Source organism: Mugil cephalus, chromosome 11, assembly GCF_022458985.1.
Source record: "Mugil cephalus isolate CIBA_MC_2020 chromosome 11, CIBA_Mcephalus_1.1, whole genome shotgun sequence".
In the NCBI taxonomy this organism is placed as follows: Eukaryota; Metazoa; Chordata; class Actinopteri; order Mugiliformes; family Mugilidae; genus Mugil; species Mugil cephalus.
The window spans coordinates 1,245,698-1,258,105 of NC_061780.1; the positions used below are offsets into that span (position 1 = coordinate 1,245,698).

The 12,408-nt window shown below is 39.5% G+C and overlaps 1 protein-coding gene across 8 annotated transcripts in view; it reads left to right on the forward strand.

Annotated features, from left to right (window-relative positions):
• The window catches only part of cspg5a (chondroitin sulfate proteoglycan 5a), a 50,084-nt gene extending 43,581 nt beyond the window's left edge, over positions 1–6,503 (forward strand). For 4 of the 8 annotated variants that reach the window (XM_047598524.1, XM_047598520.1, XM_047598525.1 and 1 more), the window contains exon 5: positions 5,486–6,503. In XM_047598524.1, coding sequence (XP_047454480.1) covers positions 5,486–5,653 — 168 coding nt within the window. In that variant the 3' untranslated portion in view covers positions 5,654–6,503. Of the gene's footprint in view, positions 1–1,102; positions 1,160–3,286; positions 3,389–5,485 lie in introns of all 8 variants that reach the window. The other 4 variants (XM_047598526.1, XM_047598527.1, XM_047598522.1 and 1 more) reach the window with 2 other exon arrangements.
• Positions 6,504–12,408: the final 5,905 nt, after the last annotated feature.

A 12,408-nucleotide genomic window follows, 5' to 3' on the forward strand; every position in this document is an offset into this window, starting at 1 on the left:
AGTGTTTGCTGCACATGTACACACAGCGTACACATCTATCAGGGTCCCATGGCTTTCCATCTTTGTCCACCTGTTTTATGGCCTCAAACCATACATTCATTCGGTTTTTGTCCCTCTCTCTTTAGGGGAGCAGAGAAAATCTGCTCCCGACATCTCCTTTGTTTATACCCAGAAGGGGGCGTGACCCTAACAGTGACATAAAGTTTCTCTCAGCATAGAGCGATAGCTCAGACGGTCCATACCCTAGTTGGTTAAACTCTTTCTAATATACGGCTCTGGTTTTTGAGGCTATGTACAGTATGTTCAGTGCATTGTACAACATATCTGATTTTATGAGTTAGTAAATAGACTCAGCACATTTGGTGAGATACAGCCTTTAAGAAACAGTACCTGCTTCCATCTTGTATCTGGTTTGGTAATAGTAATATTGAGAGCTAGACAGATTTGATAAAGGATACAAAATCTTTTTCACTGTATTTTGGATACTGTATCTCATTAGCTTGTATTCAGCTCATCTTAAAAAACACAGTACACACAACTACTATTCAACCCAGTTGTTTTCTAACAAGTTTTCCAACCACACACACAAATCTCATCTCTACATATGGGCTTCCCTAAACCAAAAACCATACCGACTCAGCAGTTTTCCCCAAATAAACCCAAATACTCCTTATAATAAGGCAATTAACCTCAGTCTCCCTCCACACTAACAGTCTGTGCCACTACGGTAGAGAACCTCCACAGAAATATCCAAACCTGTATGTACTGTGGTGATACAGAATAACGGCAAGGCAGCAGTAGAGTGTCTAAACGGAGTCAGTGTTTGCAGCCAGCTGGGAATATCAGCTGTCATCTGAAAGGAAGTCTAGTCACTCCTACTGTTGCTCGCTGTCTCTAACGCTCTATTTCTCTCTGTCTATTTTATCTGTCTCTCTCTCTATCTCTTCTTGTCTGCTTCTCGTTTCTCCATCTCTCTTGCCATATTATCTCTCTGTATCGTCTCCCACTGCTTTCTTTCTGTCCACCTCTATCTGTCTTTCTCTGAGGATGCCTTTTATGGTTTTGAGGAGTATAACCCTTTGCCCAATCCCCCTCCCCTCAGAAAACCATGAGCAGATACACCTGGGAGTGTAAGACCAAAGAGGAGTCCGACTGTGAGGTAAGACCAAATTCCAAATGTCAGATAGTCCCGATCCCCTCTCTCACTTTCCCAAAAAACTCTCTCATTGTTACTGTGGCCCTGTCAATCACCCTTTTCAACTCTCAATGAATCAATTGCTGCCTTTACTCCTGCCTGCCAAATAAATACACATAAACAGATGTACAAAAATATAAAGAAAATTCTTATCATAAAGAATACTTAATTAGACTTGTGCAGAGAATTATACATTTATAGGTAAAAGCTTATATAAGTTTATGGTTTAACAAGCAATTTTGAGGGCAACTAATAGTGTTGACACAGTTCAGTGTACGCAAATGACATGAATCTTAGAAAAATTGTGTTTGCAAAGGAACTATCACCCAAGAGAGCATAGTTACAGTAGATGCAAATCCCTGCACAGATAATTTAATTAAATTCTACGAAATAAATTGTATTTTAGCACACGTTAAGATACAGAGTCGGTAGGTAAAATCCAAACCCAGTCATACACAGACACAAAAGAGCCCAGGTGAGCTTGTGAGGTTCAGTCACATGTCTAGACAGGTGAAGTGCAGACACTCAAAATGAGTCTTTTATAGAAGATGAAAACGCATTTAGAAAATAATTTACAGAACAATTGAACCACACATGAGTACACACAAACAGGCCGACATCCTACAACCAAACAAACACAATCACTGGCCAGTAATTTCTTCACAATAATACTAAAAAAGTACTTATGTTTCCCTGTAGTAATATAATGCTTTGTGTTTCATTCACAGTGGTGGATTGAATCCACTTGTCCACAGTCTTCCATTTACAGTAATTCAGTGGGGTCTAGTTGCACAGTTTCCTCTGCAGTAAATGAAATGAAATTGTTTTTTGTCAATACTACATAAATTGACATAGAAAATGAATTGACCCAGGTGGTGCTGGCTATAATTTCTAAGAGGATTTTATTTCCATCGACTGAATTGGCTTTCACAATGACTTATCACAACTGAATTGACCTGAAGTCCAAACTCTGCAGGTTTTCAGTAGGACAGTGCATTTGAAATGAATCTCCTTAAAGTGAATAGATAAATTGTTGTGATGCAAAACAGTTTCTGAGTTTTAAATTTGACTTAAGGCAGTTCATACCAAACACACTGCTGTACAAGTTTAAAAGTCATAAAAAGTACATAACTCAGGAAAATATGTAAAAATACATGCATCACCATGAAAATGGCACAGCTAAAAGTCACTTCCTATGAATCTCTTCCTACAAATTAGGCATCCTATGTTTTCCTCGTAAGTGGAAATTTTCAATAAGGTCCCATATCATTCCTACCCAAGAGTTCCACTTGAAGGCTGCTATCCATTCAATCAGTTTTCCTTTTACTTAACTTGAAGGTGTTATTTTGAACTTTTTCACACTTTTGGAACTCTAGTTTAATGAGATGCCAACCTATCATGCCAACATAGTGAGGTTTTATCAAGTAAGAAATGATGGTGATCACGATTTTATCTTAGCATTTTTATCAGGCTAACATCATTAAGTTAATACTAATGCAATGATTTGCATGTCACACAGTTACAAACCACAAATATTGATTCGATGATGGTTCTACATAAAAATTTAAAGATAAAATTGATCCACAGGGGACTAGGGCATTGAAACCTAATTTAAAGGCTGTCGTAGTTCAGATTTTTCACTCAAAACCAGTCGGTCCAGCAAACCAACATTCTGCTCTATTGTGTCGCAATGGCAACAAAAAGATAATGCAGAGATGACCTACTCACAATTTGAAAGATCCTCTGATCACATCAAAATCTGCAGTCAAACTCTGAGAAGATTGGTCTTTCATTACTAAAAACCTCCATTGTGTTCTGGACCCAACAACATCATACATATTTCAATAGTGATAGTTTCTGTTAAAATGAATATTGACGTGTTTCCCCCCTTCAAACAATCCAGTACAAGACTAAAGTGTCCATATACCTCCATCATCATCATCATCAAAACCCTGTTTATCTCTGTTCCCACTCCCACTAAACAATACCCACTCAAAAGTCCTTGTGACTCTGTGCCTCCCACCCACTGCCCACACCCCTCCACCCATGCACAGCAACAATGAAATCCAACAAACGCAAAACATTTTCCAGTTTCACGCTGACGGGAGGACAGAGGGCCCCTATCCCGTAACCATGGAAGTGACGTATCCACACGTCCTGCCTGAAGTTACTATCTAGGCCAGCAGCCAGCGGGTAAATTCTCTCACTGCTCTTCCTTTCTAAGAGTGCCATTGAATTCAAATGCAAACATTCAATTAGGGAGTGTTTCTAAATGGCACAGGCCTCAGGGCCTGGAATCTGATGCGTGTGTGCGTACAAATTAATGTGTCTGTCTCGCCAAACTCTGCTTGTGTGTCTGTCTGTACGATTGCGAGTGTGATAAAGAGGCACAGACTGATGCCCCAGGATGCCTTTGCACAGCAGGGTCGATGACGCCATGCAAAATTAATAGGGATAAGAGCCTGGAAAACTGAGCTAAAACGGACTCTGCAATCACCGCCCCCCCCGACCCCCCAAACCTCCTCATCTCCCCTTTGACCTGAAATAAATTCAGATGAATTAAACTGAAAGTACTAAAACATGATGCCGCCCTTCTTGGGTATGTATGACGGTGGTACCCACAGATCACCAATCAGGGTGGACAATTTTTTGTTTTAGGCCAATAAATGGGCATTAGAGGTGAAGAAGGACAAAATGGAATGTTCTGCATGAGCGAACATGACTGTCCACACAGTGTATTATAGGGGTCTTGCATGTGGATGTGCATGTGCTTCCTTGGGTGCCTGAAAGGGGAAAATGGGTGGGTGGTGTCGCTCATGCAGCTCACCTCAGTGCCTCCTCAACCGAATACAGCCAAGCAGGATGATTTTCAAACGGAGCTTTCAATCTGCTGGAATGGCTGCTAAAAAAACTGGTATTGCTTGTCGTAGCTTTTATTTTGATTTTCCTAAACATTTTATATTTTGCTCCATTCTGGCAGTATTTAAAGGATAATACATGTGTTGCATTTAGTTTTCTTGTATGTTTTCTGTAATCCCTGCTTTATAACAAACTATAATTCAATTAGTTACTAGTAAATATTAGTAAAACACAGTTGGAATGATTTTTTTAAGAGTTGTTTGGCAAAAAAAAATTCGATTAGGTTCAACTTCATTGTCATTGCACGTGTTTAAGTACAAAGCAATGTACGTTACTACTTATTATAATTACCAATCATTTGTTTGCATATTGGTAATCAATTTGAGATACTTGGGTTAAAGCAAAGTGTTGCCAATGGCGCATTCCAGATTCCAGTTGGTTTCCTTTAATTTCTATACACATTGGAAAATTAACCAGGCCCCTTTTTAAACATGTTTTAAAAGCAAACGTTATTTTTGTTGAATTATGATAGATAACTTCAATTAAATTTTTTTTTTATTTATACAATAATACAAATTTTCACGAGAACCCAGCTACTAGTAGTTTTTGTGCTGCAGTAAGCTGTGGCACCTTCATTTAATTGGCTCATTGTTCTATAGTCATTTTTTGTGTCCTGTCAAAATGTCTGTAGTGAAACCTGCCAGTTGTTAAAAAGAAATGCAGTACAGACAAAAATGAAGAGAAGAATTTCAAACATTATCCTCCCTGTCATGGATTACTCAAGTAACTACAGAAATATTAACTCTGTACAGAGATGAATGGAAGTCAGTGGCTTAAAATTTGTAGTTAAGTAGCTAAAACTCACTCGAGTGTAGTCCTTTAAAGCATGAATATGGAACATGAAAATCAATGCATGAAATTAATCCACCTTAGTGTCACTTTATTTTCTTAAAACTTATAACCAAATTTTGAAGTCAGTGTTGAGCAATTCTGGAAAAAAAAAAAACAGAAATTAAGTCCATTGCTAACGTTTAAAAAATTCAATTACATAATGCAACTTAATAACGCAGAGCTCATCGAAAAGTCTTTTCTTGTTTATCTGCAGCTTACTGATTTGTTCTACATGACCTTGACTCTTGATCAAAACGAGGAAACATTTGTTACGGCATTAATTTTAAGGTTTGCAATTGGACATAGCTCCACATCCTTTCGTGGCTCCCAGCTGCCCACATTTACAATAACACAGCACTGCTTAAATGTGCTTTGAATGCTAGCAATGGACATAAAATGGAGGTTTACAGAATCACTGAATGTGGTAGGGCTGTGTGGTATGATCTTAGAGGAAAGTTCAATGGTTTCTCATGATTCCTTGCTGTGGTTTTAACTGTACCTTATGCCCCCACCCCTTCACCTTCACCCCTTCTCGGGTAGGATGATCCTAATTCCCAGAACAAGCTGGAGGACCAGGTGAAGGCTCCAACCAAGGAGGATGACTCCCTCAACATCCACAACTCTCTGACCCCCAAACATGAGAAACACAAGGTCCTGGGCGAGGAGAACTCCTCGGAGGTAAACTCACTGCAGAACAACATGATGTGAAACAAAACAAAACCAACCCCAGCAACCTGACAACACAACACTGAAAACGACAAGGTGCTCCGGCAATAAGAGCCTGCAAAGCATTCCTTTGCTCTCTGTCCATCCACTGCCGAGTGCTCCTAACTGGTCAACCAACCAACCAACCAACCAGCCTGCCAACGTACCAGCCAACCAACACAGTCTGCAACGTCTCCGACACGGCAACACTGCCATTAAGCGGCCCCAAGTTGCTGCAAAAAAAAGAAAAACATACACCGCGACTGTCACTGCCCCAGTTGAAAGTAACCCCACCCCCAGCCCCACCTTGCTGCCGCTCCCGCAATCCAACCCTCAAATCCAGTCAAGCCCCTGTTTCGCAGCCCCATCCCTCCTTGTTGCTGTCACTCTACTGTCCCTTATCTTTCTTACATGCACACACACAGACAAACATAAGCAGCATACACATAATGTAAAAAGAGAAGTACATTACCACACTTATATGTATGAACACACATATTCCCCTGCCTGCATTGGTGTATTTTGTAAAAAGAAGAAATCATACAGAAGTTTAAAAACGTACGTAAAACGTCATTGTAAAAAAAAAAAAAAAAAAAAGTTAAGATAAAGCTACTGAGAGGTTTTGATGTTTGTCTGACTAATCCAGTGAGTATGTATAAATATTGGAAAAAATTATTGAATCTGCTTGGATTGATTTAAAAGAAGCAACACAATGTGTCTTGGTTTTCATTGATGTGATTTCTAATCCTTTGATGTACTTGTTTATGTTTTTTTTTGTACTTTTTTGGGACTTTGAACAGAGAATAAACAAACGAGATACAGACAGTTGTTGAAATAAACCTTTTTAACATGATGTCTGTGGATCCTGTGTTTTCCTCAATGCTGCATCCCCTCGTTTGCTTTCCCTGAATTCCAACGCTCTCTGCATGGCTTTGAACGCAGCTTTTTCAATCCTTGACATATAGTAGGCCTACTTGTGCTTCCTACACAGTCAGGTTTAGATACATTTTCAACACTTATAGGACTTTTTACTGACTGCAAGCCAGTAAAAAGTTACCAGTTACCAGTTGATACCATTTCACACAAAAAAAATCACAAAAACTCCATTTATTCACTGGATGTCCCTGACACACACACACACACACACACACACACACACACACACACACACGCACACACACGCACACACATATACATCATGGCCTTAAATGGCAATTGGAGTTGGCCTAGTTGACAGGAAATCCATGAATATAATGCATATTGTGAGTATGCAATTATTATTATTTTTTAACCAGACGATAATGGATTTATACAAATTAAAATGTACTCATCAAAAGTTGGGTTTTAATGCTTTTTATGCCTTAAGCTCTTGTGATTCCAGCCTTTTTGCTGGAAAAAAAAAAAGAAAACCTATTTAGGACATACCAACTATTCATGCTCATGTCTTGGTCTCTTTTGAAAGTCAAGACTCTGAAGTTTCTATCACAAAAGTCAGAATCACTCTAAGTGGTATTGTTCTTGAACAGTCAATGTAATCGAAGTTTGCACACCGTTAAAAAATAAGAAGCTGTTGGATTCGCCTGATTGTTCTTGTTTTGAAAACATTTGTTGAAAATTGAATACTGCATGCAGCATTTACTTAAACACAACTTGTGTACATGGCTCTTTTGTTTCAAAAAAGCTATTGCTATCTCATATACAATCCCACAAAATGTTATAGGGTTAAATAAACTGAATATAATTAATAACTGTTTGGTGAGTGGATTACACACTGGCCCAGATCTCTAGGGTTACTGTGATCCTATTGTGCATATTTAGTTACATTTCACAGAATATGTACTGTTAAGGCAGTCCATATGTTTAAATCCAATTTAATTAATATTAATTAAAACTTTGGTTCATCAACAACAATGTCCATCACCCTCTACATGAAACTGTAGTCAGACAGAGTAGCTCATTCAGTGACAGGCTGCTGTCTGTCCTGCTCCATGGACTGGTTGAGGAGAAAGTTTTTTCCCTCAGGCCATAAGACGCATTACTATACTATACTATACTATACTATACTATACTATACTATACTAATACGCATCACTGAAGCAACGCATCACTGAATATCAAAGGATTTCTGAGTTAAGTAATGCAAAATTTACAAAAAACTAAAATCACACAAGCTTTCTCACATTAAACTGGCAGAAAAGTCAGAAAGCAAGTGATCTGGTTGTGAAGTATTCCATCTCCGAAACTGACAGTTGGTCGACTCCTAAAGAAATTGTATTTGTAGCACATAAATCATGACAACAAAGACCAGGAACCAGTCTGCTACTTCTGCACATTGCCTGTCCGCAGAGATGCCTCTCTGTTTCCAGCTGGACACACGCGGGCAAGCTCACCCTTGCAAATAAAAAACACTTACAGAGGCGCATAATGTAAATAAGGAATAAGATAGGAAGACAGCTGCAGCCACACATGGATTTAAAAAGGTGTATTTAAAAGCTAAATTAAATGACTGCAGTAGCTGTTGGTTGACAAATATTTTACAGATGCGAGTTTCTTTACCTTTTGTTACACGGATATAGAAATTAACTCATATTCATGCTTCTCTGCCTACACAAACCACACACATCCCACACACATTCAGCTGTAGTGAACTTTTTGTTCCATTCAGGATGCTGAATCTGCACAAAAGAACACACACACACACTATGCACACTTACATTCATACATGCACAAAACATCTGTCAGCTTCCCATGCTCTTATATACACACACATTTAAAGGCATTTGCACTTCTACACTTGGTAGGACGCTCACTAACAAAAACACATTTGCTCAACGCAACAACCAAATAAGTCTCAAGTCTAAGCAAAGTCATTTGAGTTCAAGTCAAGTCGAGTTTAAGTCAAACCTCAAAAGTTTTGCAGAAAAGTTATATCAAGTCATATCAAGTTTCAAGTCAAGTCTTTGATCATTTTAGACAAGTCTGAAGTCAAAGCCAAGTCATTCAAAATTAGCTAAAGTCAAGAATTAAATCATGAGTCTTTACAGAAAAGTCTAAATCAATTTACAACACTAAGCTACCCAAGGACTCTTTATATTTTCAGTGACATCAAAGAAGCATCTCAAGTACAAGTCAAGTCTACTCAATTTCCTGTGGGGTTCTCTATTCAAATACTTAAGTCAATCAAGATGAGTATAAGTCAAATATCAACTGGATTCAAAAGTCCTAGTGGACGATTTAAGCAACTAGAGATAAGATTGAGATGTTGAGATGAGTTCAAGCCAAGTTTGAATTGAAGCATGTTTTTGTCAAGCCAAGTCTAAAGTCAAGTTTAAATCCTGTCTCAGGTCTTCACAAGTTTAGGTGTTTGCCTGTGTGGGCTGTTGTGACCTGCACCATTGCCAGTACATTCAGTAATCTTTGCAGGGGCTTTAAGTTCAACTCTCTGGTCCAGACACAGGTGATATTTGGTTATACTACAGTCATCAAGTCAAGTCTTAAGTGAGTCAGATCTGTAACACATCACATCTCATATCAGTCATGTAAGTCCTGTATGTTGAGATTCATGTGAGGTTCATATAGTGTGATCTCACTGTAACAATGTAAACCATCATTCCCACAAGGCTAGAAGAAGAGAAACAACACACAGTTTTACCCCAGGTCTGACAAACAGGCCTGAATGGGTCTCAGATGAGGCCGCAGTGCCTACAGCCTTTTGTCATTTTTTCCCTTTGGATCACTGCGAAAGCCATGGGTTATGTAGCGGTATTGTGGGCACTCCTTCCCAGGGTGGAGGGGTGCTGTTGGGCAGAGGGTGGGGGAAGGTCTTCTTTCCCTTCCCTTTCTTCAAATAATAGACTGAGGGGGTAAGAGAGCAATTCAGTCGACAGAAGGTGAAAGAAAATACTTAAAATACAGAACAGGAAACAGCAGTAGGCAAGCTACAAAAAGAACTAAATAACAAAAAAACAGCAGCAACAGAGAGTATCACACTTACCCGCACACATGCTGGCACATGCAGTAGGACATGAAAATGCCCAAACACGCATAACGATAGTAAAGGAGGGTATCTGAAGTAAAAAGAGTGAAGCCAGAAGTACCAACAGATACCATGGCAACAAGTGGGCATTACATTACCAACAGAGAGAAGAAGGGTGGGGGTGGGGGTGGTAGTGCAGTCATCCCTCTGAGTATAACACTGTGACAGACTGAACCTTTTCATGCTTGTTTAAAAGAAAGTTTAATCTGATTAAAGCCACTAAAAACAGTTAAATGATAAATAAACTCCCAAAATGCTCATCTAAAACAGTAGCTGCTGCATATTTTGTCCATCATGAACCCACTGCCAGGTGTCTATTCCTTTCATAAATTCTATTTTTTCATTATTTTTTTGAAGAAGCAGCGAGCTGAGCCTCACCTTGCAATCTCACACACTGGGTTAGGCTTGTGTCCTTGGAGCGTGCCTGTGACTAACTCTCTGTATTTTATCAATATAATGGTTGTACTTTTATTGTTTATCCTAATTTTACATAGCCTATTTAATGTATTTCAAGTCTTGTTGATCTGACATTAAACTGCACTGAAAAAGCATGGAAAAGGGCGCTACTGAGCCTCGGGTCCATCTGTTGCTCTTCTTCTATGCTAAGACAAAAACTAGAACCCAAAACTAGACCTTCGCTCAACACAGGAAGTGATAATAGTGAAATGAATTCTCTCTCTTAAGGTGCTTTTAGAGTGGTTGACCAGTCGACTTCTCTATTGTTCAACCCCTGAATATGTAACTTTACGGTTGATCTAGGTTACCTAACCAGTCATGCTAGTGCAGTTTGCTGTCACAATATACCAAGCCAGATGCAGATTTGTTTTTCAGCCTTGCTGCTAGCTAGGCAGAACTTTTGCTCAGTCAACACAAAACTCACCTGTTAAATCTTTGTACGTTAAGCCTTGTCAGTGACCATTCAGGACACAGTTGTAGGCGTCTAAGGATTTTTATGCTCTTATTTTCTTTTTAGTGTATGGTTTCTTTCTCAGGTATGTGTAAATGTACCAGATGTTAAACAGTAGGAAGTCCTGTCAAATCATCCATCCAATGTGTTATTGTCTACAGGTCGGCCATTCTGGTCCTGTCAATGCCAACCTTTGCAGGTAATAAGAGGTAACGCCGGTTGGTAACACTGTCCTGGAGAGTGAGTCACAGTACATATTGCATAAACAAGTCTACACAAACTGCTAGACACAGTTAACTAATGTATTCCTGTGGATTGGTTTGCCTTTACAAAATAATGAATTAAGCATAATGCTTTACTCATATATTTTAGTGTGCAGCTTTAACAAAAATGTATCATATTTTGGGATTTATCAGTGAGTAGCTATTCTCCAAACTTTCCCCTGAATAAGGATACGAATAAGGGGTGCTTTCTATACTGTTTTTGACACTGCACAAAAATGTAGTGTTGTCCCAGATCGTTGCAGATCTTTTTGGCAGTGTGAAAAGGTCAGTTTGTATTCACATTGCATTTTTTAACAAGAAGACCAACATGTGTGTCCCGTAGCCACTCAATCATTGGATAAAAATTATTGGCGGGATCTTTCATAAAGGGAATCCACAATGGAGGTCATGCAAGTGTTTCTTGCTGTCCTTTTACTTTGGCATTTCCAGGCGCAAATGTGGCAGATGTTCATAGAACATGAACAACATGTACATGTACGTAATTTGCTCATCCTCCTCATTTTACATCGTCGGAGACAAAGACACGCTAGACAGCGACGTAGGAGAGCATTAATCAACAGAAGGCTTCATCAGGAGCCACATTTCTCTTGGCGATTTGGCCGTAGACGTCTGCATTTTTGTGCGTCTTTTCAAGCAGCTGATATATGCTCTCCTCCGACCATATATCAAGGAGGCAGTGCTCTCTTCTGTGCCCCACGTTGGCCCACGGCTCATTCTTGGTATAAAATAGAAACGAGTGAATGAATGAATGAAACGACCGATGACTTCTGTAATCTTCTTCAGAAAATTCTCACATTTAACACTAACAACGGAAGCCTGTTTATACCAAAAAGCCACTCAGATGTTGCATTTGTTCGGAAAAGGTTCGGATTGCATTCACAGGACAAACGAAGCGTACCAGGGTTGGTTACGGACTGTGGTGCAGACCAAACAAGTGAACCGAGTCCCAGCTGCAGAGGTGGTCTCGGTTCACTTGTTTGGTCCACACCAGAGTCCACTGATTTGTATTCACACCTACCAAAAAGTGGACTAAATGAACCTGGTGTGAATATGCCCTTAGTAGGTGGTCCTGTTGTGTTTGCTCAATCTTAACGCCTAATGCTGCTGCTACTGTGCTTACTGTGCTGTGTTTATTTCAAACTAAATGTTGCTAAAGCCAGAAAGATTTGGAAATGCAAAATATGATATAAGGATTATAACCAGGAGAATATAACCAGGAACTAGCAGGGACTGAGTTTAGCTTCCAACAAGGATGTCACCACCCTAATACCCAATCCACCACAAGACAAAAACTGCATTGATCTGTATTTACTACAGCAGTGAAAGGATCACTGCATCCCTCTCTACATCTCTCTCTTTTTTGCTTTTACTTATCTGTTGCTGTGGGTGATTTTATGCGTTTTCAGAGGGCGTCGTTGCTATGGAAACCCATTCTGTGGCTGCAGTTTGAACAGACGAGATCCAAACTCGATGGCCTCCAGCTTCCTCTGCCTTCACACAGTTACACACACATGCACACACACAGGGGGAT